At 43.2% G+C, this 27,391-nt stretch overlaps 1 protein-coding gene across 1 annotated transcript in view; it reads left to right on the forward strand.

Moving 5' to 3' along the window:
• LOC137342229 (inactive phospholipase C-like protein 2) overlaps positions 1–27,391 on the forward strand; it is a 321,745-nt gene that overhangs the window by 269,739 nt on the left and 24,615 nt on the right. The window contains exon 4 of the mRNA XM_068006038.1: positions 15,608–15,683. Within this exon, the coding sequence (XP_067862139.1) occupies positions 15,608–15,683 (76 nt within the window). The remainder of the gene's footprint in view (positions 1–15,607; positions 15,684–27,391) is intronic.

A 27,391-nucleotide genomic window follows, 5' to 3' on the forward strand; every position in this document is an offset into this window, starting at 1 on the left:
ACAGTTTATCCAGGTTTGCACACATCCTCTGCCAAAGTTACGGGGCCAATCAGGAGAAACCCTGAGGAAATTCTTGGCGTCTCCTTAAAAAGGCAATGCAAAAATTGACAAAAGTTAATTTTCACATTAGTGCCTGATTTAAAGGTATCACATCATCCCATCAACTATTCTGAGTCGGTGTATAATGCTTGGACTAGCCTTGCATTAAAGACTATTGCCACCATTGTCATTGTGAGGCCATTGGTATCACTGGAGATATGCAATTGCAGAACAGTGCCAGCGTTCGTTTGATTTTCTTTCAGTTGCTTTTAGTTTTGATGGTGGTACGACAGGAGAGTGACAAGGACAGATGTGTCATTAAATTGAAGCAGCATCAATTTTGTGAGACTTCTATCCTTGTCATAGTTACCCTCTTGTCATCTAACAAAACAAAATAACTGGAAGCAGCTGCGATGTTCCAAAATAATTTGCACATTTGTTTTTCAAAATGAACTCCAGTCTTGAGCCAGATAAATTTGTATGTAAGCACGCAACATAAATACCAGTTGAGTGAAAAATTTTAACTGAGCAAAATGAACATGAGAAACTTGCATGTTTGTAGTACTGGCCTCTTCTGTTGTGATGCAGCAAAGCAGGAATGTAATGGAATCTTCCTGCTGCTTCCCATCAAAATATTCTAAAGGGCATTCCAGTGATCTTTGGAAGTCATGCCACTCCCTTTTCAATGGGCTCCTCAAAAATGACACAGATCTCAGTGCCGACTTCTTCAGATGATATGCTGAAAAATGTAAGTGACCTTTCTTCTGTCCTCCCTCCTTATAAACTCTCCCGCCGATGTGCACAGATACCTCCTGACCTCACCACCTCCCGTGGCCTCTATTCCTGAGGTCTCAATCACTGACAAGTCCATCTCTGATCACTTCTTGCATCCTTCATCACCCACATTCCCCCTTTCAATCCACTTCCCTCTGCGTCCACCCCTGAAAAAACCCTCCCCCAAGTCGCTTACAACTGCACTTTCATATTCCTAACTGTCTAGCCTTTAGCTCTCCATTGACCACAATGCTTCTGCAGCTGTTGATTTGCTCAACCACTTCCTTACTTCCACCTGTGGTGCACTTGTGTCCAGCAAAATCTTCACTGTCTTGCATTCTGGTCGTTCCCCTGGTACAGTCCTCATCTTTGCACCAAGTCCAACGGGCACAGATCTGAGCATATCTGGTGGACAACTGGTTGAGCCATCTATTGTCAGATCTGGCTGGATCACATCAAATGTTGTTTCATCTGCTCTTCCAAAACCACCCATTACTCTAGGATCATCCTGGAGAACAAAGATAACCCCTGGCTTCCTTTCTACACCACCAACCCTCTCCTTAAACCTCTCGTACCTACCCCCTCCACCCTCACTTCTAACAACAAGTGCAAGGAGCACATGGATTTCTTTTCACCAAGATAGAGAACATTTGTTCAGTTGCCTCTGCTACTTTCCCCTCCCCCTGCCCACCAAGTCAAACCTTGCCCCAGGACCCTCCTATCCTCACCCTGAACCCATGTTTCTTTCCAGTTTCTCTCACTTATCCACCACTCTCTCAGCTAATTCTGTCCATGAGAAGGACCCTCTGCTCCCTTGACCCTATTCCTAGATCTGTGCACATCTCTCCCTCAGCTCCCTGTTTAAACCTCTCCAATCAGGTTTGCCCCTCTGGCACAGCACCAAAATGACCCCAACCAAAGTCACAAACAACAACTTACATATTATTCATTATAAAGCCTTTAAGGTAGAAAAAACGTCAAGGTACTTCACTATGACTATGACCGAGACTGTGACTATCGCTGGGTCAAAATCCTGGAACTCCCTTCCTAACAGCACTGTGGGAGAACCTTCACCACACGGACTGCAGCGGTTCAAGAAGGCGGCTCACCACCACCTTCTCAAGGGCAGTTAGGGATGGGCAATATATGCTGGCCTTGCCAGCGACGCCCACTTCCCATGAATGAATATAAAAAAAAATCCCTTGTCATTCTCCTAAACCTTTTGCAGCTTTTGACATGGTCGATCACACCATCTTCCACCAATGCCTCTGCTCTATTGTCCAGTTCAGTGGAACTACCATTACTTGATTTCACTCTTACCGATCAGATCATAGCCAAAGGATGGTAACCTATGGACTTTCTTCTCACCCCCACACTGTCAACTCTGGAGTCCCCCAAAGATTTGTCCTTGGCCCCCTCCTCTTCCACATGCACACTACTGACAACCAGCTCTACCTCTCCACTACCTGTCTGTGCTGTCAGACTGCGTGTCCTCCAGCTAAAGTTCCAGCTAAAGACAGAGCCATCATCTTCGGTTCCTGCCATAAACTCCGTACCCTTGCCACTAAAGCCACCGCCCCTCACCAACCACTGTCTCTGATTGAACTGGACTGTTCACAACCTTGGCGTCCTATTATACTCTGACTTGAGCTTCCAACTACATATCCGCTCCATCACAAAGACTGCCTGTTTTCACCTCCGTAACATCGTCCTACCTCAGTCTATCTGCAGCTGAAACTCTCATCCAGGTCTTTGTTCCCTCCATAAGCCCCTCCACCTCTCTCTCCTCCTTCAAGGCGCATCTTAAAACATTCCTTTGACCAAACTTTTTGGTGACTCCTCCTAATAGCTCCTTCTTTGACTGAGTGTCCATTTTTTTCTTATGACTTTGTGAAGTATGTCAGAACATTTTTCTACTTTAAAGGCACTAAATAAATGCAAGCTGTTGTTGCTGTAGTTGTAGTAGCAGTAATGGAACAATAGTTAAATTAAGCTTGAAATTAAATTTGCGTATGTGCATTATACACAGGGCATTATTACATCTTCTCTGAATGCTTCTGACTTACCTAATGCACTACAAGGTAGCAAGAGTGATTCAATTTCACTCTGGTACCTGCTCTGGACAAATCAACGCCTACTATGGAGAAATTTTCCTCTTGATAGAGGACATGATAATAAATCTGGTACAAAATAGTTATGAACTTTTCATCCATTACTACTACTACCCTGAATCTTCTTTTCTAAAATGGGTTGATTAAAAATTAGCAGAAAAAAATATTGCTTGTTAAAGTCTGTTAAGGCTTTCTGAAAGGTCAGTCAAGAAACATGTGCAGAATTACAGGGTTGGGAGGGGAAGTGTGGGGCAAAGAAATATATACAAGGCGAGGCCTTAATTCACACTAAGAATGCAGTTAGTTGAAGGAAAGTTTTCAAAATATTACCATGGTTTTCTGGTGCAAAATATAGATACAGTGGCCATTGTGTTCTTAGTGCAGCATCAGAGCGGTCAGTAATGCACACGGTATAAGAGGTGCAGAATTTGTGGAACAAATCACTTCAGGAAACGGGTAGAATGTACGACAGCTAGATATGGCGATGATGGGGCTCGGGGCTGAGCTGGGAGGCAGTGATCTGTAGGAAGTCAATCAGTCGCACTGCATTACTAGTTGGAATGAAGGTCACCATTACCCTCAACTTCTTTCCCAAAGGACACCCCAGAAACCATCTCAGGAGTTAGCCACTGAGTGCAGTCTACCAGTCTGTTAAGTACTGTATATAACAGAAGCCCTGCTTCAGCAACAGCAGAAGAGCCAGGCACTGTTTTACTGCATTGATAACTTCCCAAGATACAGGGCTTCACAGAACATATACATGGAACCATTCATGTTCCTACAAGCAATCCTATGGGATACCTAAATAAGAATGGCTATTATTCCATCAATGTGGTTATTAATTATAAGATCCTTCTATTTCTCCATGACGCAGCCCACAAGGGCCTGCACAGCCGGTCACTGAAACGTGTTTTTCAAATTTGACATTGAGCTATTAACATGAAGCTTTTGCACACTCCACAGCAGGATTAATGAAAGGCTTGTCATATACCAACAAAGTAATGTGAGATGAAAGAAACATTCATGTTAGGTGCATCATGACTAGCTGGATTTCTGTCATTCACGTGATTGCCTGCAGCAAAACCACTCACGTGATATTTTGAATGGTGGTTGTCAAGTCTACAAAAGAAAGGTTATTTACCCCCCCTTATTTTTTGAAAAAGTATAATTTCTCATTTAAATTCACTCCAATTTTTGCCAAATCTACCCTGTTAGCTTAATGCTTGCTCACAATCTCATTCCTTTTAAAAGTTAAATATTTACAAAGAATTATAAGGAACGTTAATCTCCTTGTGTTTATTTCAGTGAAATATTTTTGTATAAGTACTGCTTGCTTGTGGCCTCATTGGGTAACTAACTTATGCATTACTGAGTCAGACAGTGAGGGAACTCAATTATGTGGGTGAAAGTGAATTAATCTAGGTTAATAACTGCATCTCTACTGATGCTTTCAGTTTATCTAAAATGCTATCATTTGGCATACAGGTCAGCCTTTCCATTATCAAGCAGCAAATATAGTTTAAAACAAACAATATTTGTGAAAATTATAAAATGTTTATTTTGGATTTGTCTGTACATTCAGGTGTGAAAGCTAAGAAAAGAAAGTTTACAGCATAATGGCACGAAAAGTATTTACATCATCAGATACTCCTCCAGTGGCTCAGTGAATTTATCCAGTGAGTAACTGAGTAATGCAGTCAGAAGGGTTTATCCCTGGCCTGTGCTGATTCAGCAGTACTCAGCTGAGGCAATGTAGGGCCATTACAATTGACCAAACAATGATAAAGAACATTGGTCATTTGTAATGTTAATAGTCATTAATGTCAAATCTTATCCTCCTGTGAATAACCCCAATATTTTCTTCTATGCATTAGTTTAACAAATCTGTAAATCTGCTGTTTGTAAAAACATTTACAGATTTATTAAAACAAATGCAAGGGAAATATTGGCATGGAATTCAATCCAGAGAAGTGTGAGGTAATGCATTTGGGGAGAGCAAACAAGGCAAGGGAATACACAATAAATGCGAGGATACTGAGAGGTGTAGAGGAACAAAGGAACCTTGGAGTGCATGTCCACAGATCCCTGAAGGTAGCAGGACAGGTAGATAAGGTGGTTAAAAAGGCATATGTGATACTTTCCTTTATTAGCTGAGGCATAGAATATAAGAGCAGGGAGGTTATGCTAGAACTTTATAAAATACTGGTTAGGCCACAGTTTGAGTACTGCGTACAGTTTTGGTCACCACAATACAGGAAAGATGTGATTGCACTAGAGAGAGTACAGAGGAGATTTACGAGGATGTTGCCAGGACTGGAGAATTATAGCTATGAGAAAAGATTGGATAGGCTGGCATTGTTTTCTTTGGAACAAAGGAGGCTGAGGGGAGATTTAATTGAGGTATATAAAATTATGACGGGACTAGATAGAGTGGATAGGGAGGACCTATTTCACTTCGCAGTGGGGTCAATGACCAGGGGGCATAGATTTAAAGTAATTGATAGAAGAACTAGAGGGGCGCTGAGAAGAAATTTTTTCACCCAGAGGGTGATGGGGGTCTGGAACTCACTGCCTGAAAGGGTGGTAGAAGCAGAAACCCTCAACTCATTTAAAAAGTACTTGGATGTGCACTTGGAGTGCCGTAACCTACAGGGCTACGGGCCAAGTTCTGGAAAGTGGGATTAAGCTGGATAGCTCTTTTTCGGCCGGCCTGGACACGATGGGCCGAATGGCCTCCTTCTGTACCGTAACTTTCTATGATTCTATGATAAGTAATGGTGACTGCACCAGCGATGAAGAATAGGTACATTTATTGTTGAGTGCTTTCATTGGCCTGCTGCCCTTAGTTTCTCAATACTGTACAGACAGAATCTATCATTAAAGTTCAGTCTTACCTTTTTAGTTTTAGAAAGTATTTAAGAAATAGCGTATTTTTATTTTTGGATTTTGTGAATTTTGCTTGTTAAGCGCTCCCTTAGTTCACTGTGTTGTTTATGCTTTCAGTTTTGTAGAAAAATCATTTCCAGGGTATTTTTAGGATACATGCGGGATGATTTTTGACTATTGATGTAAGTCAGACCTAAAGGGTTATGTGCCGGTGCTAATCCTGCCAGAATGATAAACTGCTATCAGCACTCAAATAAAGATGCATTTATATGGCACCTTTCACGACCTCAGGATGTCCCAAAACACTTTACAGCCATGTAGTACTTTTGAAGTGTTATAATTTAGGAAATGCAGCAGCGAATTTGCGCACGGCAAGGTCCCACAGACAGCAGTGTTATAATCACCAGATAATCTGTTCTAGTGATGTTAGTTGAAGGAACAGTATTGACCAGGACACTACCCCGCTCTTCTTCAAAATAGTGCCATGAGGTCTTTTACATCCACTTGAGAGGGCAGACCGGGCTTTGGTTTAACATCTCATCCGAAAGACGTCACCTCAGACAGTGTGGTGCTCCCTCAGAACTGCACTGAAGTGTCAGTCTAGATTTTGTGCTCAAATCTCTGGATTGGGCATTGAACACACAACCTTCTGACTCAGAGGCGAGAGCAGTACAACTGCACCAAGGCTAACAAATGTCTTGCGTCAGCATATTTGCATAGTTATTCACAGCTCCAGGTGTAGACTTGGCCAGACATAGGAAGCGTGCTGATGATGGAAGTGAACAACTGTGTGTAAATGAAATTTAAAGTGTTGGCAAAATTGTAGGACGTGCTCACAACAGAAGGACAAAAATTCTGAAAGCCTTTAGAAAGGTTCAAAAAGCAACTGAATCCATTCGCAGCTTTTTCCATGTGCATGGGATTCAGAAGTTTCAGACAAAAAGAAAAGGAAAGGAAATCCCTTGTTCAAGTTTGAGCCCATAACTGACTGATATTGTCACTGGCTATGCTAGCTCTATGGTGTATGTTAGCAGTAGGTGTTGTTACAGCAGCTCTGCACCCTGGGCGCTAAATTGAGCCATCGAGCGCCCGTTGTTTCGGCGCTACACGGCATCTCCGACATCCAAGATGGCGTCTTGGATGTGCATGCATGTTTCCTGCGTGACGTGTGCCAGACGCCATCTTGGTATAGGAATTAGCGCAGGCGCAGATAACGAACGCTGGAATCATGTAAAGTAGGGAGAAAATGGCTTCAATCAGTGTGCAACGCTGATTTAAAGTGATAGACACCATTTTGGGACTTAACGCTCAACTCAACGCACAGTCTTAACCCCGACCATCTGAACGTGTCTTAGATTGCCTGGAGGACCCACCACCAGTGCTATTTGAAAGGACCATTCAGGATTTATAGGTCAGTAGCTGGATTATTGCTTCTGGCTGGTGAGACATTTGTAACTGTTTTTGGAGGTCTCCTAGATTTCAATACTAAGACGCGGGGACATAGCCTGACGTTTAGAGCCAGGACGTGCAGGAGTGAAGTTAGGAAATGCTTCTACACACAAAGGGTGGGAGATGTTTGGAATGCTCTTCTGGAGACGGCAGTTGATGCTAGCTCAATTGTGAATGTTTAATCTGAGATTGATAGATTTCTGTGAACCAAGGGTATTAAGGGATATGGGGCTAAGATTGGTATATGGAGTTAGGTCACAGGTCCACCATGATCTCATTGAATGGCGGAACAGGCTCGAGGGGCTAAATGCCACTGCCACTTGCTGCCTCTTGATATGCGCCACCTTCTGCAAGAAAGCGGGACGTGTGTCTGGGTGTTGTGCCTGTCATGGTTGAATAGCTGGCAGTGTGTGTGACCTGTGAGTTGCGGGTGGGCAGCTTGCAACAGTGGTAATGTGTAAGGTTGAGAGGAAGCATCTGATTGGCAGAGTTGAGTACTAATGGAAAGAGTTTGTTGGTATGTGGGGGATGGGGGTGTAATGCGTGGTGCAGTTAGTAGGAGACACCACTTGACAGTTGACCTCACTCACCTTGCCCACTCATGTCAAAGCATTGAACTTCTTCCTGCACTGCATCATATTCATGATGCTGTGCGCCTGGCATTGACTTCGTCCCCCACTGCCTCCCACCACTGCCTTTTAAGTATATGTCTGGAGGGCCTCTTGCCGCCCCCCCCCCCCCGCCCCTGCGGATATAGGATGTCCCTCCTTCTGTCCACCTCATGCACCCAAGGTCTCTAGCGCATCAGCAGAGAACCTTGGTGCACGCACTCTCACAGGCCTGGTACCAACTCAGAACGGCAGATTGGTGAGGTCTGGCGTGCAGATTGGAGGATGTGGGATTTAGTAGTGCACAACCTTTATTCAATGCTTTACCATAACTCATCAGTGTGTAAACATAGGGATGGACCTGCATCTGTGTTTTACACGTGCGATGTCTGATCTCTGTTCAGACTCCGTGCAGACAGTGGGCTGTTATTTTCAGCAAATAACAGGTACCAGCTACCTTTAAGAGATTTCTAAGAAACATCCTCCCTTTAAGAGATTGAGCTCTCTCTGGTGGTAGAAAGTGCAAATTGCATTGATTCCACATGCAAGGCCTGGAAAGGAAGGCTGACTGCAGGTAAGACCTTGGGTGGTCCAAACTTGTGTCCTGCCTGCGTAGGGTCCATCAGGCGCGGGGTATTAGCGCATCACGCTACCCCCGCCCGAAACAGACCCCTATCCAATTCCCCGCCCCCGTCTTCCTACTGATAAGGACCCTGTAAAGACAGTTCCCCACAGACATTGCCAGGTAGCTGCGACAGTGCATATGAATGGTGCGGCCTTTTGCGGATGCAGCTTATCAGGCTTTGTTGGTTGATGATTATTTTGGCATCACATTTTTGCATGCAAGGCAAGACATGCTGTAACTGGGGTGCTTCTGAAGAGTCGTGCAGCATAACAGTTGGTCAGGCCTTCGCATGTTTCAGTGCCCTCGGGTTTGCCTACCTATCTTCAAATTTGGAGAATCTGCATGCACTAATCTGTCAAAGCATGGCCTGGTACATTCTGTCTGCATATGTGGATGCTGGAAGGCGGGCATATAGCATCTCCCATGTAACCTGACCAGCCTGGAATCTTTTCAGTCGTCCTCCTCTACTTCCAAGCTAGGGGGATTCCCATTGGGAAACCCATATATATATCAGTAATGGTGCTGAAGGGTGGGGAGTGGGCAGGGGAAATTATTGCAGGAAGGGCCGGATCCATGAGGTGAGTGCCTTTATTGCACTGCTTGTAGGCTCGGAGGAGCAGGAATGCTTCATCCAGGCCCAACAAGCTCACCTGGCAGACAGGACCTCCGCGATCGGTCGACCCCACCCCCTGATGCTGCCCCCCCCCCTTCCCGATGCTGGATCCCCCCGTGCTGGACTCCTTAATCTTCTCCAAGGCCCACCCAATGTCATCCACGTCCCCCGAACTCCCCCCACACCTCTGATTTCTTCTACGGCCCACAATCTCTCCTTCACTCCTCTCCGATTTGTAGCTCGTTTCTCTTCCGACAGGCAGCCAGCCTGTCAATCTGGCTGCCAGGCTCGTGAGAAACGCGTAAGTAGAAATTGAGTTGTGATCGCAGATTGCGACGCACTCATTTGGCTGCCGGGTTCCCCATGCGAATATCTGTGGATGCGTTGGGTTCCCAGCTACAAGCTAAAATCACACAGCACACAAGGAGGCCATTCAGCCCATCGTGCCTGTGCCGGCTCTTTGAAAGAGCTATCCAATTAGTCAAACTCCCCTGCCCTTTCCCCATAGCCCTGCAAATTTTTCGTCTTCAAGTATTTCAAGTAACATTCGCACCAGACAAGTGCCAGGCAATGACCATCTCCAACAAGAGAGAGTCTAACTACCTCCCCTTGACATTCAATGGCATTACCATCGCCGAATCCCCCACCATCAACATCCTGGGGGTCACCATTAACCAGAAACTTAATTGGACCAGCCACATAAATACTGTGGCTACAAGAGCAGGTCATAGGCTGGGTATTCCTGACTCACCTCCTGACTCCCCAAAACCTTTCCACCATCTACAAGGCACAAGTCAGGAGTTTGATGGAATACTCTCCACTTGCCTGGATGAGTGCAGCTCCAACAACACTCAAGAAGCTCGACACAATCCAGGACAAAGCAGCCCGCTTATTTGGCACCCCATCCACCACCCTAAACATTCACTCCCTTCACCACCGGCGCACGGTGGCTGCAGTGTGTACCATCCACAGGATGCACTGCAGCAACTCGCCAAGGCTTCTTCGACAGCACCTCCCAATCCCGTGACCTCTGCCACCTAGAAGGACAAGAGCAGCAGGCACATGGGAACAACACCACCTGCACGTTCCCCTCCAAGTCACACACCATCCCAACTTGGAAATATATCGCCGTTCCTTCATCGTCGCTGGGTCACAATCCTGGAACTCCCTTCCTAACAGCACTGTGGGAGAACCTTCACCACACGGACTGCAGCGGTTCAAGAAGGCGGCTCACCACCATCTTCTCAAGGGCAATTAGGGATGGGCAATAAATGCTGTCCTTGCCAGCGGTGCCCACATCCCATGAACGAATAAAATTTATCCAATTCCCTTTTGAAAGTTGTTATTTAATCTGCTTTCACCACCTTTTCAGGCAGTGCATTGCAGATAATAACAACTCGCTGTGTAAAATAATTTCTCCTCAACTTGCCTCTGGCTCTTTTGCCAATTAACTGAAATCTGTGTCCTCTGGTTACCGACCCTTCTGCCATTTTTTCCCTTATTATGTCTTCTACTTTTATTCCTAGAAAAAAATAGAGCCAATTCTGTTTTTTATTACTTAGTATTATAATAGGTACAGCACAGGAGGAGGCCACTTGGCCCATCGTGCCTGTGCCGGCTCTTTGAAAGAGCTATCCAATTAGTCCCATTCCCCTGCTCGTTCCCCATAGCTCTGTATATTTTTTCCCCTTCAAGTATTTATCCAATTCCCTTTTGAAAGTTCCTACTGAATCTGCTTCCACCACCTTTTCAGGCGGTACATTCCAGATCTTAACAACTCGCAGTGTAAAAAATTGTTTCCTCATGTCGCCTCTGGTTCTTTTGCCAATCACCTTAAATCTGTGTCCTCTGTTTACCGACTCTTCTGCCACTGGAAACAGTTTTTCCTTACTCTGTCAAAACCATTCATGATCTTGAACACCTTTATCAAATCTCCCCTTAACCTTCTCTGTTCTAAGGAGAACAACCCCATCTTCTCCAGTCTCTCCACATAACTGAAGTCCCTCATCCCTGACGCCATTCTAATAAATCTCTTCTACACCCTCTCTAAGGCCTTGACATCCTTTCTAAAGTGTGGTGCCCAGAATTGGACACAATACTCCAACTGGAGCCTGACCGGTGATTTAAAAAGGTTTAGCATAACGTCCTTGCTTTTGTACCCTATGCCCTTGTTTATAAAGCCACGGATCCCATATGCTTTTTTAACAGGCTTCTCAACTTGTGCTGCCACCTTCAAAGATTTATGTACATACACCCCCGGGTCTCTCTGTTCCTGCGCCCCCCCCCCCTTTAAAATTGTACCATTTGGTTTATATTGCCTCTCCCCATTCTTCCTACCAAAATGCATTACTTCACATTTCTCTGTTAAATTCCACCTGCCATGTGTCTGCCCATTTCACCAGTCTGTCTATGTCCTCCTGAAGTCTGTTACTATCCTCCTCACTGTTTACTACATTTCCAAGTTTCGATTATCTGCAAACTTAGAAATTGTGCATTGCGCAGCTTTAACAATGCTCAAGTTAAAGTAATGTGCATTTCAATCACTTTGATGTTTTATGGATTCTTTTAGTGTTTTGGTGTGTTATTTCATTAAAATGCTTAATTTGAACTACTGAATAATTCCAGTTTTTTTAAGCAAAAAACAACTTTGAATTAGTAGATTAGATAATGAAGTATGAAGTTATTCCTAATATATGAGCAGATTTTCTTTTCTCTTCTAATTTTCTGCCCCATCTGCCCCCACCTCCTGGATACCTCACCTTTCTTCAAAGGTAAGCTTAGACAGTGACTGTTGGTCAGTTATTTGACTGGGGGGAGCATCACAGCTGAGCCCTATCCTGTTCTTACCTGACATCCACATATGAGCACTTTTCTAGCAGGAGGCATTGAAGACTGATCAAGAGCAGGAACTGTGGCTGATTTTTCCCCTCCCTACACAAGGCGAATTGAGGTAGCTTTATTACTGTAATATTGGTGGCTTGCTTCGGGGAGGAGTTAGCATAAGCTAAAATTTATAAAGCGGTAAGTCTATGGTATATCATTCTTACTGATCATAAATAGCACTCTAACCATTCCCCAAAGTTAAGAACTCTATAGATGGATTTGTTTGTGCATTTCTCTAATGCACAAACAAAGAAATTCAGTACCTCTTGGTGTTGGACCTAGAGATTATGGCCTGGATTTTCCTCCAACTCAAGTTTCTGACTGGAAGTGCAGTGGGGCGGGACTTCCACTTGCCATTCTGTCTTCACAGTGATCTCGCCCAAGGTTGGGGTCAATTATATGTTCAGGGCAAACTCCCAGGGGTAGATCTTGACTTTTTGCGATAGTGTAAAACGGGTGATAGCAAGTCAGCAGTCCGTTTTACATCTCTCCCAATTTTTATTTCCATTGACTTCCCAGTGCTATAACCACTAATCTTTGAGATCCAGCTGCCAAAGGGGAGGGAAATTGTTGCTGTTGCAGCAGCTGACATGGGCATGTAATATTTAAAGAGAGAAGGAGCCATGTAAATCAGCAAGGCAAAAATTTCCAAATCGATCTACAGGAGCCCAACTGCACATCCTTCTTCATTGGAAAGAAGCAGGAGTCTGCTGAATGTTGCCAGCACTTTGCAAAGTTACTACACCTTTCGTCATTAAAGAAAGACCAACGTCTCTTTCCTGGAGGCTTTCTTTCAGATTGGCAGAACAGAGGTGGAAAAGGAAGAAAAAGTGAGGGAGCACCAAGCTCCACCTACTCACCATCATTTAAATATGGTGGGGGTGGAGATTCAGTGTGTGGTACAATCCGCCCACAAGGGGATGGGAGAAAAATGAGAGTAGACATTTCTAGGGACAAGGATTTGGCAAAGGCTTTCTATCCCATTTTCTTTCATTGCCTGCATGAAAATAGACGGTGTTATGTACCTGTTGAGGTGCTTAATAAAATCTTTAAATGGACCCAAAAATAGTAAAGAAAAGAAAATTGGAGAGAGCATTGATGATATAGATTAAGTGGGCAGAACACTGTCCTTTCATCTCTTGGACCAGTTCAATCTTTACTGTTCGGATGAAAGGCACCTATCTTCCCTGGGCTAAGATTCCTACATGAAATAACTGGCCATTTTCAACCCCCTTACCTTGTGGACACAGATCCACAGCATGAGTGTGTCCATGGTTACCCTTCTCACCCAATGAGGCCACAATGACTATTGTTGAGGCAAATGAAATATTCACACTGGTGCTAGGATGTGCGTTTCTGAAGTTGACATTGGAACAGAGTAAAGGAAGTTATATTTTACATATGGCTCACACTATATCTGATCTACGAGTGATGCTGACAGTGGATACCAAAAGCACAAACAGGTTCCACTACTGACACCAAGGCCCCGATATTAACGGGGAAGCGGGAGGGTACAGGGGAGCCCGGTAGCGGGTGAAGAACCCGACAAGGCCAGGGACATGGAGGCCCTGCCGATCATAACGGGGGGAGGCTGGAAGATCGGGGGCGGGGAGGCTGAGTGATCAAGGCCGTCATCGGGGTGGGGGGGAGGGGCGGTGAAGGATGGTTGATAGTGCCCGCGGTCAGATGTGGCGGCCAAAGGCTTCCCTGTGAGGTCTGGGGGAAGCACTGCTGCACCTCCTGGCTCACAAGGAGCAGATTTTGTACTTAGCTTAGGCAGTCGGCGCCTCCTGCCTCGGATCAGCTGCCAGGTATCCCACAGCGCGGGCCTCCCCCTGACATGCAGTTAAGTTTAAGTCGCGCCGCCGATGATGTCATCAGGCCGTGACTTTTGAGTATTAATTAGGCCCCCACCTGCCTTTTGCGAGAGCCTCGTCGATGGCATGATTTGGATTTTTTAAATTTAAACAGCCGGGAAAGGTGGTCGGGTTGCTTGATGAGAAGGGAGCTTGATTGGTTATGAATATTATCAATTCTGAGGTTGAATTGCTGTCCTAAATTCATTTCTTTATAATGAATACAGAATAATTCTGATTTACTTTTTTAAAAAATTCTTACTTTATGGAGCAAATATAACGTGTGTGGTAGAGAGCGTGTGAGGTAGGGGAAAGAGTAATAAAACTAATAAGAGTGGCACATAACCTGAAGTGTTATGGTATCTTGTGACAAGTGCCATATTAAAATTATTGGCCAATAGGTAGATAATAAAGATATGGATTAACATTGTTGTACATCGTCCATGGATACATTTCTACAATGACGTGTTGTACTCTTTTATTTGAAAATGAAACAATTATGCTATTACTCTAATTGAGGAAAACAGGTGAAGAGCCAAAGGCCATAGTAAAGGACAGCACCAATGTTGAAAACAGTTCGCTAGAAGCTGAGTTCTAAAAGTTTTTAGATTGTAGGAGAAAGGAAAGACTAAGGGATGTGGTCCACAGTTTTGAGAATAACTTACTATAAGAGATGGTAACTATAAGCAGGTAACACCTGTCTGTCTGCACACTGATTGCCTTGGCAACGGGCAGTTGAAAAAACTGTCTGTTATCACCAGCATTGTTCTGTGAATTATAAATGCGACTTCATTTCGAGGACTTCATTTCCACATCGTTCACCTGAGGAAGGAGGTAGCCTCCGAAAGCTTGTGAATTTAAAATAAAATTGCTGGACTATAACTTGGTGTTGTAAAATTGTTTACAATTGTCAACCCCAGTCCATCACCGGCATCTCCACATTATAAGAGATGGTGCAGTGAGTCTGATTTAACATAGAACGGATGAAGGGAACAATAAAATATGGTTGAAGGGTTATAAAAATTGCGCAACTGTGGACCATTAAAACAGAATGCAAAACAATTAACTGATACCAAATAAAATACAACTCAAAATTAGTTAAGGAAGCAGGAAAGATTATTTTATTTGTTCTGGCGCTCCATGGGTATGGTAGCATAGTGGTTATGTTACTGGACTAGTAATCCAAAGGCCTAGACTAATAATCTGGTGACATAAGTTCAAATCCCTGCCATGGTAGCTGAGGAATTTAAATTCAGTTAATTAAAATGAAAGCTAGTGTTAGTAATGGTGACCATGAAACTACTGGATTGTCATATAAAGAGCACACTCAAGAAATAAGTTCAAAGGGCTGATTTTAACTTGGGGTGGACATCAGTGGTTCAAGAGCCGAAATGGGCAGCGAACCGGCTGACCTCCCCGGAGTGTGTGGGAAGTCCCAACCTATCCTTATAGGCTAGGAGGATTACACCTGCTCCTCCTGGCGTACAGGGAACCTTTAAAAAAAAATGTTTTAAATAACTTACCTGGGCCTGCATTCTTGCTGCCGCCAGTTCACGCTGACGGGCTGGAGACCGTGCGGGCCATAGTCAGGCCCGTGGTTAAAATGGTGTGCACTTGCCGATGACGTAAACCTCCCGACATCTTACCCACACCGTTTCCGCCGGGCAGGGGTGGATTAAAATCGGCCCTTAAGTTGCTGTATGCTGAATCAAAATAGCAATATATTAATATACTTTGTGTGCTTTTTTCTTCATTTTCCCTAGATGATCCAGACAACCAAAGCTCTACTAGAAAATGGTGATGGAGTGTGTGAAAAAATAATGCAGTGTCAAAGAGCAGGTACGTGCAAATTCTGAAGCCACTTCAGTAAAGTGGAATTGAGTTGAACAGAGGGCTCCACAGCTGTTCTTAAGTTATCATTGTGCATTCTAATGAGTTCCTGTAATTTCTACAAATCACTAAAAGTAGCGATGCAGGTTAATAAGGCCATAAAAAAGGCAAATCAAGCACTGGGGTTCATTTCTAGAGGGATAGAATTGAAAAGCAAAGAAGTTATGTTAAACTTATATAGAATCTTGGTTAGACCACACTTGGAGTATTGTGCACAGTTCTGGTCTCCATATTATAGAAAGGATATAGGAATTGGAGAGGGTGCGAAAAAGATTGACAAGGATGATACCAGAACTGAAAGGATTTACTTTTCAGGAAAGGCTGAACAGGCAGGGGCTCTTTTCTCTAGAAAAGAGAAGGCTGAGAGGTCAGCTGATAGAGGTCTTTAAGATAATGAAAGGGTTTGATAGGGTAGACGTAGAGAAAATTTTTCCACTTGTGGGGGAGTCCAAAACTAGAGGTCATAAATAGAAAATAGTCCCTAATAAATCCAATAGGGAATTCAGGAGAAAATTCTTTACCCAAAGAGTGGTAAGACTGGTTTTAACCCCTGGGCCTCATTGACATGCCCCAATTCTGACTTCAGCCCAAAGCCGGTGAGAGTACAGGCACTGCTGGCGGGCGGGGTCAAAATTGGTGGGGGGTCAGGCCACCATGTTCCCCTATAATGTAAGTAGTGATCAGGGGGAGCATCGGCAAGTCAGTGATCAGCAAAAGGAGATGAGGCCCAACTAACCAGGGAATGCGCTGCCACAAGGAGTAGTTGAGGTAAATAGCATAGATACATTTAAGGGGAAGCTAGATAAGCACATGAGGGAGAAAGGAATAGAAGGGTATCCTGATAGGGTTAGATGGAGTTGGGAGGGAGGAGGCTCGTGTGGAGCATAAACGCTTGGGTAGACCAGATGGGCTGAATGGCCTGTTTCTGTAGTTTCGATGTAACACATAATATTAACTACAATAATTAGAGTTGAATTATTTACATCAGTTTAGAACTATTGATAATGCGTAATTCATTCTGGGTGCATAAATTAACTAACAAACAATGATGGAAGAAACGGGTCCAAATTAATTCCTTTGAAGTACCAATAACTGAAAATTAAGATGGTTAAGTATAACTAAGCAAAACCCCTCCCCACCACCGAGTGCCGCTTGAACACAGCAATGGGGTTTTGACCCATTGAGCATAGGACTCCAGCCATGTCGAAGAGGTCAAAGGCCAGTTATGGTTTTTTTTAAATAACAATGCAGAAAACATGGAAACTCAAGAACAAGTGATGTTGGTTTAATATGGTGACATCTAGTGGTTGCATGGCTACACAAAAAGGATATTTTATGAACATTTTAGCCTCTTTTCTTCCCCAAACCACAAACTGGCTTGTCTAGTTTGCAGGTAAGACTTTTTCAGTATAATTGCTAGATTATTATATATTGTAGGTTGATCTAGAACTAATTACTGGCACCTTGCAGGTGACATATAAAATGCAATAAGTGTGTTACATGTAAAAAAAATAAGATACAAATGTATTGTTTCAGTTAGTTATAGTTGCTGCTATAAGAGTGGGGAAGGATTAGCACTCAGAAAAGGGTATTTTCCATAGTACTGCCATACTAGATGTCAATTGTGCACTTAATTACCTGGACTGGGGCTTTTAGTTGAAGGGCAACATTGGCTTCAGCTGTTATCAAATTGCCCACATATAATTTCAATACCTTTAAACCTTTGTGAAGAAGACAATAGGAACCCTAATAAAGACTATATCTTCAGGCAATCAAAAAGTATGGGGATTATGGATTGCAGGTAAAGATTTGATGTGCAGGGACAGTGATGAACATGTACACATGAGATGGGAAAGGATTAGTCTAACTGCATCAGTGATGAAAAGCAGTTTACCTCTCTATTGTCAACTATATTTTGTAAATTTTAATTACTTCTTTAAAATGCAAATTACAGCAATTAGCTCATTCTCTCTTCCTGTAGTCTTTGATGCTGTCATCATGCCAAAAGCCAAATACAGAATCATTGTATTTTTTATGAATGCATTTGATGACACACTAATTCTGTTATTTTTTGTAATCCACGTGAAACCTTGCACATCTGTCCATGAGCTCTGTTTAATTATTGACATTGATTTTGTGCTTGCACATTCTTTTGTTTTTGTTAACCTGTCAGATACTGAGATTGTTTTCTTAGTTGATGGGACTTGCATCCCTTGGAATACATATTTTACTTGCAGAGAACTTTTGTTGTCTCAAGTATAAATAAATGCTGCAAATTTTTCTTGCTGAAACAAGAAGTATTTCTTATTATTTGGACTTTTTGGGAAACGGGAACAATTTTCCTGCATAGATAGGAAACAAACTATTCTCCCACTGAAGTTGAGTCACTGCTAATTAGTTGCCTGGCATTTGAGTTGAAAAAGTAACCAGGTAAAGACCAAAGCAAATAATGGATTAACATTTATAGATTGTAAAGAAGGGTCTGATGTTCAGCAAATAGTTGCAGTTGCATTGCAAGCATTCTGCTGAAATTTGACATTTTAGCCATAGTTGTAGAAATGTTGGAATGCTTGTGGAATTTTATGTTCATGACTTTGTGATGATGGTAGGAGTCTGGGGTGCAGGTGCATTTCATTTATAGCCGTCCTACAACCACTAGGGAAGGTGGCTATTGCACCTGGTGACTTAGAAAATTGTAGGCTTAATGAAATTAATAACAGCAGACAGTGGAAAGATAACTATTCAAAAAATGTTCATCTGCATTTACGATAACATTTCTCTTTGATCAATACGCAAGACAGTTGTCAGACTACAACAATAGCTTGCAATCACATAGTGCCTTTAATGTAGTTAAACGTTCCAAAAGCGCTTCACAGGGGCATAATCAGACAAAAGTTGACATCGAGCCAAAGAAGGAGACAGTAGAACAGGTGAGCAAAAGCTTGGTCAAATAGGTAGGTTTTAAAGAGGTGAGAGAGGTGGAGAGGCGGAGAAGTTTAGGGAGGGAATTCCAGAGCTTGGGGCCTAGAGAACATGGCTGCCAATGGTGGGTCGAAGGAAGTTGGGGATGCACACGAGGCCAGAATTGGAGGAGCGCAGAGATCTCGGAGGGTTGTAGGTCTGCAGGAGGTTACAGAGATAGGGAGGGGGGAAGCCATGGAGTGATTCTAACATAAGGATGAGAATTTTAAATTTGAGGAGTTGATGGACCAGGAGCCTAGCAATGCCAATTACTAAAACTAGACAATATTCTGCAGTATCCATTGGGAAGGGGAAGGGGGAGGGGAAAGGAAGTCCTATAAAGATACTTCTAACAAGAAATGATTTTAGAAATCAAGCCCATGTTTGAGCAGCAATTGCAAAATGCATTTAACTTGCCAATAGAATTTTACAGTATTTTATTACACCATTCTTGATTGTTCCTCTCGTATCTTAAGATGAGTGCGATACCAATACCAAAGGCATGTATCTAAAAGTTGTTGTCATACCTGCTATGCATTTTAGACTGAGTAATAAAATTCAAACTGCAATAATACAAGGGTGGCATGGTGGCATAGCACTCTGGAGCTCAAGTGACAAAAAGTGGTTTGTGGGTTCATGCCCATGATCTTAATACCCTGTAGGATAGGACTAATAAAAGGCCATGTACATCTCTGTGGAGAGGAAGGGAACATGAGATTCCACAAACTCCTTTTGTATATCAGCCAGTAACTGGGTTCAGATTGAGAGTGGCCTGGATGGAATTCACCTGTCCACCTTTTCAAATGGAGATAATGCAAAGACCTAAGAAAAAAGAAAATGCTTTAAGAAGGCATGAATCTCATTGTAAAAAAATTAGGAAATATTAACTGATGGATAGTTCATGGACAGTAAGGAGCACAGTTGTAATGTTTAGCTGCTACGCTGGCATATCCTTTTAAGCTCACTGCTCAGATACTCGCTTTGCTAAGTTGGTTGTGAGCTCAATTAGCGGCTAGTTATTGCTGGAAGTTTCTATAGATTGGCAGCTGCTTGGTGCCTCCTTATTATCTCAATAACCTCTCTGGAGTAGCAAAAGGTCAAAATATCTCTTTCTGTATACTTTCGTTTTAAAGTTGTTCAGTTGTTTTTTATTGGTGTTTTATACGGAGTGTGATGTTGGGCGTGGGTGGATAATTTCAACACTTTTATATAAATATGGATACATTTGAACACCAATGCACCACACTACAGAATATGGAGCTTTGTACATACAGTCTCCTCATGTTACTGAGTTCCTGATCTCACCTGTGCCAATCTAGGGAAGAGCCAGGTCGAACCTGGAATTAAAAAATAGAGAGAAAGTCATCAGATGGCCTTACATTGGTCAGCATTGCTGGACTTGGTTCTAGGGAATGAGACGGGCCAAGTGGAGCAAGTGTCAGTGGGGGAGCATTTAGACTAGCTATGGAAAAGGACACGGACCAACCTAAAGTTAAAATACTCAATTGGAGGAGGGTCAATTTTGGTGGGATGAGAACAGATCTGGCCCTGATAAATTGGAATCAAAGATTGGCAGGCAAAACTATAATTGAACAGTGGGCGGCCTTTAAAGAGGAGATGGTTTGGGTACAGTCTAGGCACATTCCCACGAGGCAGAAAGGAAGGGCAACTAAAGCCAGAGCTCCCTGGATGACAAAAGAGATAATGAGTAAGATGAAACAGAAAAAAAGGGGCATATGACAGATGTCAGGCTGATAACACAAGTGGGAACCAGGCAGAATATAGAAAGTTCAGAGGGTAAGTGAAAAAGGAAATAAGAGGGGCAAGAAGAGTGTTTGAGAATAGACTGGCGGCCAACATAAAAGGGAATCCAAAAGTCTTCTACAGGCATGTAAACAGTAAACGGGGAGTAAGAGGAGGGGTGGGGCCAATTAGGGACCATAAAGGAGATCTACTCATGGAGATAGAGGGGATGGCCGAGGTACTAAATGAATACTTTGCATCTGTCTTTACCAAGGAAGAAGATGCTGCCAGAGTCTCAGTAAAGGAAGATATAATTGAGATACTGAATGGGCTAAAAATTGATAAAGAAGAGGTACTTGAAAGGCTAGCTTTTCCGGAGGGATGCAAGGGTGGAAATGGCGGAGGTGCTGGCCATAATCTTCCAAACATCTGTAGATACAAGGGTGGTGCCAGAGGACTGGAGAATTGCAAATGTTACACCCTTGTTCAAAAAAGGGTGTAAGGATAAACCCAGCAATTATAGGCCAGTCAGTTTAACCTCAGTGGTGGGGAAACTTTTAGAAACGATAATCCGGGACAGAATTAACAGTCACTTGGACAAGTGTGGATTGATTAGGGAAAGCCAGCACAGATTTGTTAAAGGCAAATCGTGTTTAACTAACCTGATGGAGTTTTTTGATGAGGTAACAGAGAGGGTAGATGAGGACAATGCAGTTAATGTGGTGTATATGGACTTTCAAAAGGCGTTTGATAAAGTGCCGCATGGTAGGCGTATCATCAAGATTACAGCTCATGGAATAAAAAGAGCAGTAGCAACATGGATACAGCATTGGCTAAGGGACAGGAAACAGGGAGTAGTGGTGAACAGTTGTTTTTTGGACAGAAGGGAGCTGTACAGTGGTGTTCCCCAGGGGTCGGTGCTGGGACCACTGCTTTTCTTGATATATATTAATGACTTGGACTTGGGTGTACAGGGCACAATTTCAAAATTTGCAGATGACACAAAACTTGGAAGGCTAGTGATAAACTTCAAGAGGGTATAGACAGACTGGTGGCATGTGTGCTCATGTGGCAGATGAAATTTAACACAGAAAAATGTGAAGTGATACATTTCGGTAGGAAAAACGAGGAGAGGCAATATAAACGAGGGCACAACTCTAAAAGGGGTCCAGGAACAGAGAGTTCTGGGGGGTTTATGTTCACAAATCGTTGAAGGTGGCAGGGCAGGCTGAGAAAGCAGTTAAAAAAGCATACGGGATCCTGGGCTTTGTAAATAAAGGCATAGAGTACAAAAGTAAGGAAGTCATGGTGAGCCTTTGTAAAACACTGGTTCGGCCACAACTTGAGTATTGTGTCCAGTTCTGGGCACCGCACTTTAGAAAGAAGTGAAGGCCTTAGAGAGGGTGCAGAAGAGATTTACTAGAATGATTCCAGGGCTAAGGGACTTTAGTTACGTGGATAGACTGGAAAAGCTGGGGTTGTTCTCCTTGGAACAGAGACGGTTGCGAGGAGATTTGATAGAGGTATTCAAAATCATGAAAGGTCTAGACAGAGTAGATAGAGAGAAACTGTTCCCATTGGCGGAAGGGTCAAGAACCAGAGGATATAAATTTACGGTGATTGGCAAAAGAACCAAAGGTGACATGAGGAAAAACCTTTTTACACAGTGAGTGGTTAAGATCTGGAAAGCACTGCCCGAGGGGGTGGTGGAGGCAGATTCAATCATGTCCTTCAAAAGGGAACTGGATAAGTACTTGAAAGGAAAAAATTCAGAGGACTACGAGGATAGGGCGGGGGAGTGGGACTAGCTGGATTGCTCTTGCATAGAGCCAGCACAGACTCGAAGGGTGGAATGGCCTCCTTCTGTGTTGTAATCTTTCTATGATTCTATGACTTGCTCCTGGCTTCTATTTATGAGCAAGCTGAATAGGCCTTTGAGAGAAGATGATCATATGTGGCCCATAGAAACTAGAAAATAAGAAGTTTTGCCGTTAACAATATCACACTCCTGGTACAGACCCTCGCTTGCTAAGAGTGCATGTCAAGAATTTGGGCATTCATCCCACATGACTTTCCATCCATTCATTTTAAATGATGGAAAATCATGGGGTGTGAACACAAATTCTTGCTAATGAGGCTTCACACCACACCAGAATGGCAATTTTGTAAATTGTCTCTTAATAGTAAAAAAGAAACTCACAGAGAAAGTGAAAGTCAATATGAGTAGAAATGCAAGGCGGTGCCCGCCCAGGGCCACAGTCAGAAGACTTGAAGCATTTTCAGGTTTCGGCCTGATTTGAACTTTACCGGTGCTGCGACAAGTGAAAAACTGCAGTTGATGCTTAGGCTCCCAGCATCTTTAGCACTGGCTAGCTGCACTGGGGCTTGCTGGATACTTGGACACAATGCAGGTCTCAGAGCTCTGTACCGAACAATATGAGCCCTTCAGTGTAGCGGGTGCTCACCACCAGATTATCAGCCGCCTAGATGTTAAGGGGACATTTTTGCCCTAAAGCTTTTTTTTTATTATATAAACTTGACGCAGTGGCATAACTTGCATTGAATAACAAGAATACGTTCCACAAGCTGTATTGCATCACTTGAATACTATATTCATTATGATTGTTGTATTCATCCTCCCTCTGAAAAACATCAAAAAATTCCCTTTTAAAACATTTGTGAGTTGCAGCCTCTGGAGCAGCAGGTGTATAAAAATTGCAAGATGTTGTGTTTGGCTACATTTCACAGGTTTTCCACAAGTTGGCAGGTGTTAACTATTAAGCTAAAACATGCTTGAATTCAGGCAGAGGAAAAATCTTAAACTTTAGTGATTCCCATAAAATGTTTAAAGACCACCATTACCTAGCAAAAAATATTAATTTAATGCATCCATTTTATTAGTGGCAAAATAAATTGGAACCTCAGCATGCAGTGCCATGGAGTTCAGGCCATTTTTTTGTGTTGTCGCTCTCGACAGTGTTAGTGTGGGGAAGAAAATCATCAGAACAAAAGATGCTCTTGCTTATCTCTTATAACATCTTAAAAGGTGGGGGTGCAGGTAGAAAAGGCCAGAAAATGGCAAATGAAATTCTGGATTTTTACATGAAGGACTATTGAATATACAGGCAAGGAAGTGATGTTGAAGTTATGCAAGAAATTGGTTAGGCCACAGTTGGTGTATCGTGTGCATTTCTGGGCACCCCATTATAGGAAGGATATTGGAGCCATGGAAGGGGTGTAGTAAAGATTCACTAGAAAAAAAATTGGGGCTTTTCTACCAGAACAGAGAAGGTTATGGGAATGTATCCTTTGCCCCTCCCCACCCCCTACATGCCCAAAAATGGGGGCACCCAAATTTCTGGGCTATTGAGTGGCTATTGAGGTTATAAACTATAACATAATTTAAAATGGAATATGATAAATATTTGAGAAGGAAGAATATAAGAGGGAATACTACAGCGAAAAGGGCAAAGAAATCAGATTGGATTAGATATCTTCAGTTGAAGAGCTAGCATCAGCATAAGCTCAATGGGCCAAAGGGCGGCCTCCTTTACTGCAGCTCCTGTGATTCTAAAAGGCTGCAGGGAGGTAGAGGCAGAGGTGAAGGAGCTGGAATACACAAGTCTTCAGAGCCGCAGTTGTTGCATGGGAAAGGTGAATGAAAAACGGATAAATCAGCACAAAAAATAATTTCTTCTCCCAGTTTCTGTGCTTAAATTTAAAGGTTGTTGTCACTTGCCTCCTTTACTTGTGAACTCACACGCCTAGATTTTCCTCTATTGGCGATTAGTGGGTTTTAGATCAACTCAAAGGGAATTGTGCTGTTTGAACCCAACTTTCCCTCTTTAGCTCATTAGCACATCTCTAAGTGCAGATGTGGACTGGTGAAGGGAGCATATTAGTTGGGAAAGGGGAACATTGTGTATAAGTGAAATTAAACAGAATGGGCACAATAAAAAGGGAGTGTCACAATAGGTTTACAAAAACTCTGCAACCAGTTGAAGAGCTTCAAAAAGACATCTCAACCCAATGGCAGGGGCAAAATAAAGAAAAATAAAACCCAAGCTTTAGGAATGAGTCTGTAGGTAGATAATGAAGGAGTTAAGAAACCAGCTCCCTGTTTGGCAGTTGCTGAAATGGAAGTGCCATATGTGGTTAAGAGGTTGGTAGTCTTCTATGTCACTCCATGGCACTAACCCCATCCCTACAAGGAGGTGGAGCCAAGTTTCAGGTTACAGCTGACCATTACTATTACTGAATGTGCCAGCCCTAGATTGAATGGTTGCTGCAAGTGACGTTTTAGTAGATGGAACACCTTTGCATCTGACTGACTGGTGACCTTGACCCTGTGAAGGCAGTGCTCACCAATCATTGCCAGGTCGGTGTGTCAGCACCTGCAAAAGTGGTTGATGGCATCTTGGTGGATGTAGCCAATCAGGTTATATTGGCTCTTGATCATCTTGACATGCCTTCTTTCAGTACCACTGAAAGCATGACATCCTGCAATTGGGGCCTTTGTAAGAAGCATCCAACATCAGGGCCGGTCAGGCATTCTCATATCCTAGTGGCGCCATTGCATCTGCTGTCCCCACTTCCTTTGGAAAGAGAACGCCTCCCAGTACACTAATTGTTAGTCAAATCGAGGTATGCTCTGACTGCAGATGTTGATGAGTGACTACTGTTGAGTGAGCACAAAGCATCTATCATAGCTTGACCGGCTTGGCGTCCTTTCGTCCAAACATGTAAGATGGGAGTTTCCCAGTGAAAATGGGGGTGCCAATAATGGTGCTGGGGATTTAAAAAAAAACAATTGGCACAAATTGCCTGCAGAAAGTAAAACAAAGAAATGAACAATCATGTTCACTAATATATATGTTACTGTATGCTAACTGCATTTATGTAGGTATAAAAATTGTAAGTTTCTCAATGGTTGAACCAATGGCACTCATTAGCTTATCAAAGAAACAGGCACTACCGGCATATTATTTTTTAAATCTAATTACCAATAATTCTGCCAGAATAGATAGTTCAGAGTTGTAGTTTCCAGTTTATTATAGTTTTATTGCTTCAAGTAAAGCAATAAGAATATGTATACCGCTGGAGGGCATCACATGCCTGGCAGAAAGTAATAGTGCTGGATCAGGTACAGTATAAGGGAATTTATCCCCTCAACACATCCAACATATTTAATAGGGAGTTAAGTTAATTAAGTATATTTTTATCTGTGCTAAACATATCCCTTGGAGAAATTTAACATGAAGTAATCCTAAAAGGTGAAGGAAAGTCTGGAGGAAAAGCTTTCTATTCAAAATAGTCTCTCAATGCCTATTTGGGAAAAAAATAAGAACTATGCATACCACATTTAAAAAGACAATATCAAATCGTTTGATCCGCTGAGACCTTCCATTTTATGTCTCCTTCCCTCTGGTGCTGCTCCTGTGATATCCTTCACCTAAGTCTCTTAATTTTTTTTTGAAAGGATTGTGTTCCCACTCAGATTACTGGATAAAGGGAATGGACCTAAATTGCAAACAATGGGGCTGATTTTCATCCCTATTTTTGGACAGGAACAGGACAGCAGTGCAATGAAAATGGGGGTGCAGAACTTCCATTCTGCTGTATTTCGCCCACCGCCATTTTTTTCAGGGCCTAGATATAGGCGGCCAGAGGCTGGAACAGGCGGGAGCCTCATTAAAGTATACAAAATGGGGTCCTATGATGTCAATAGGACCCCAATGCCATTTTCATTAACTTTAGCATGGTTAATGCTCAGTGCTTGATTTGTCCAGTAGTACCGGGTGTACAAGCTGGAAACGGTCACTTCCAGCACAATTTAAAGGGGCACTCAGTTACAAGTACTCAGAGGTCATTGATATCAATGAAGGAGCTTTTATGAGAAGGTTTCTTTTTTACTGGAAGTGTGCTCTTTTTTGCAATTCTTGGCATTGCAGGCATTCTGTTAGTATAGAGAGGTGTTTGCTTTAAAGAAGAACAGGAGTGATATTGCCCCGCCCCCACCACCATTACTAACTGCAGGAAGTGGAGGAACAGGAGCAGCAACAGGTGGGGGAGCTTCAGGGAGTAGCACTTGGCCCTGCAAGGAGTCCAGGAAGGAGATAGGCTGCTGCCCGGAGACCTTACCTCATAGTCTCTATCGGCCCAGAATGACCTACCTTAACCTCAATGGGGACCAGTGTAGGAGCAGATTGCGACTCTCTCAGGAGGCCATTTCAGAATCTGCAAAATGCTACAGCAGGAGTTGCAGCCCACTACCACAGCTGACACTGCACTGCCTGTGGCAGTTAAGGTGACCACAGCCCTGAATTTTAATGCATCAAGATAATTCCAATCTGCAGTTGGAAACATATGCAATATAAGTCAGGCTGCAGTACATTCCTGTAGAAAACAGGCCACAGAGGCACTTTGCCAGGCCTAGTGAATTCATCTTGATCCCCATGGACCCCAGGAGCCAGCAGGAAAGGAATGTATGTTTTGCAGACATTGCAGGGTTCCCACAAGTGCAGAATTGCTATCAAATACACCCATGAGGCTATCAGGGCTCCTGGCAACAAACCTGGCACCTTCATCAACCGCTGAGGGTTTTACTCCCTTAATGTCCATTTGGTATGTAACCACGTTCCTGCCAGATCTCACGGTGCCTACATCCTGCAGCATTCCAGCATTCCCCCTCTCTTTGATGAGGAATAACACGTCAGAGGCTGGCCTCTGGGAGACAAAAGGGATATCCCCTCTAGACTTGACTGATTCACCCATCATAGCTCAACCAGAGCAGAAATCGAGCAGTAAATAGGGGTCCTTAAAAGATTATGCTGCCTGGACCGGTTTACCAACAGTTAACTCTCCATTTTGTTTGTACATTTCATGTTTTCTACTCCAGTGTATATAAACCTTAAATTTAGCTATGTTCAAATCCATCTGCTACTTAGACATTT

Source organism: Heptranchias perlo, chromosome 2, assembly GCF_035084215.1.
Source record: "Heptranchias perlo isolate sHepPer1 chromosome 2, sHepPer1.hap1, whole genome shotgun sequence".
NCBI lineage: Eukaryota > Metazoa > Chordata > Chondrichthyes > Hexanchiformes > Hexanchidae > Heptranchias > Heptranchias perlo.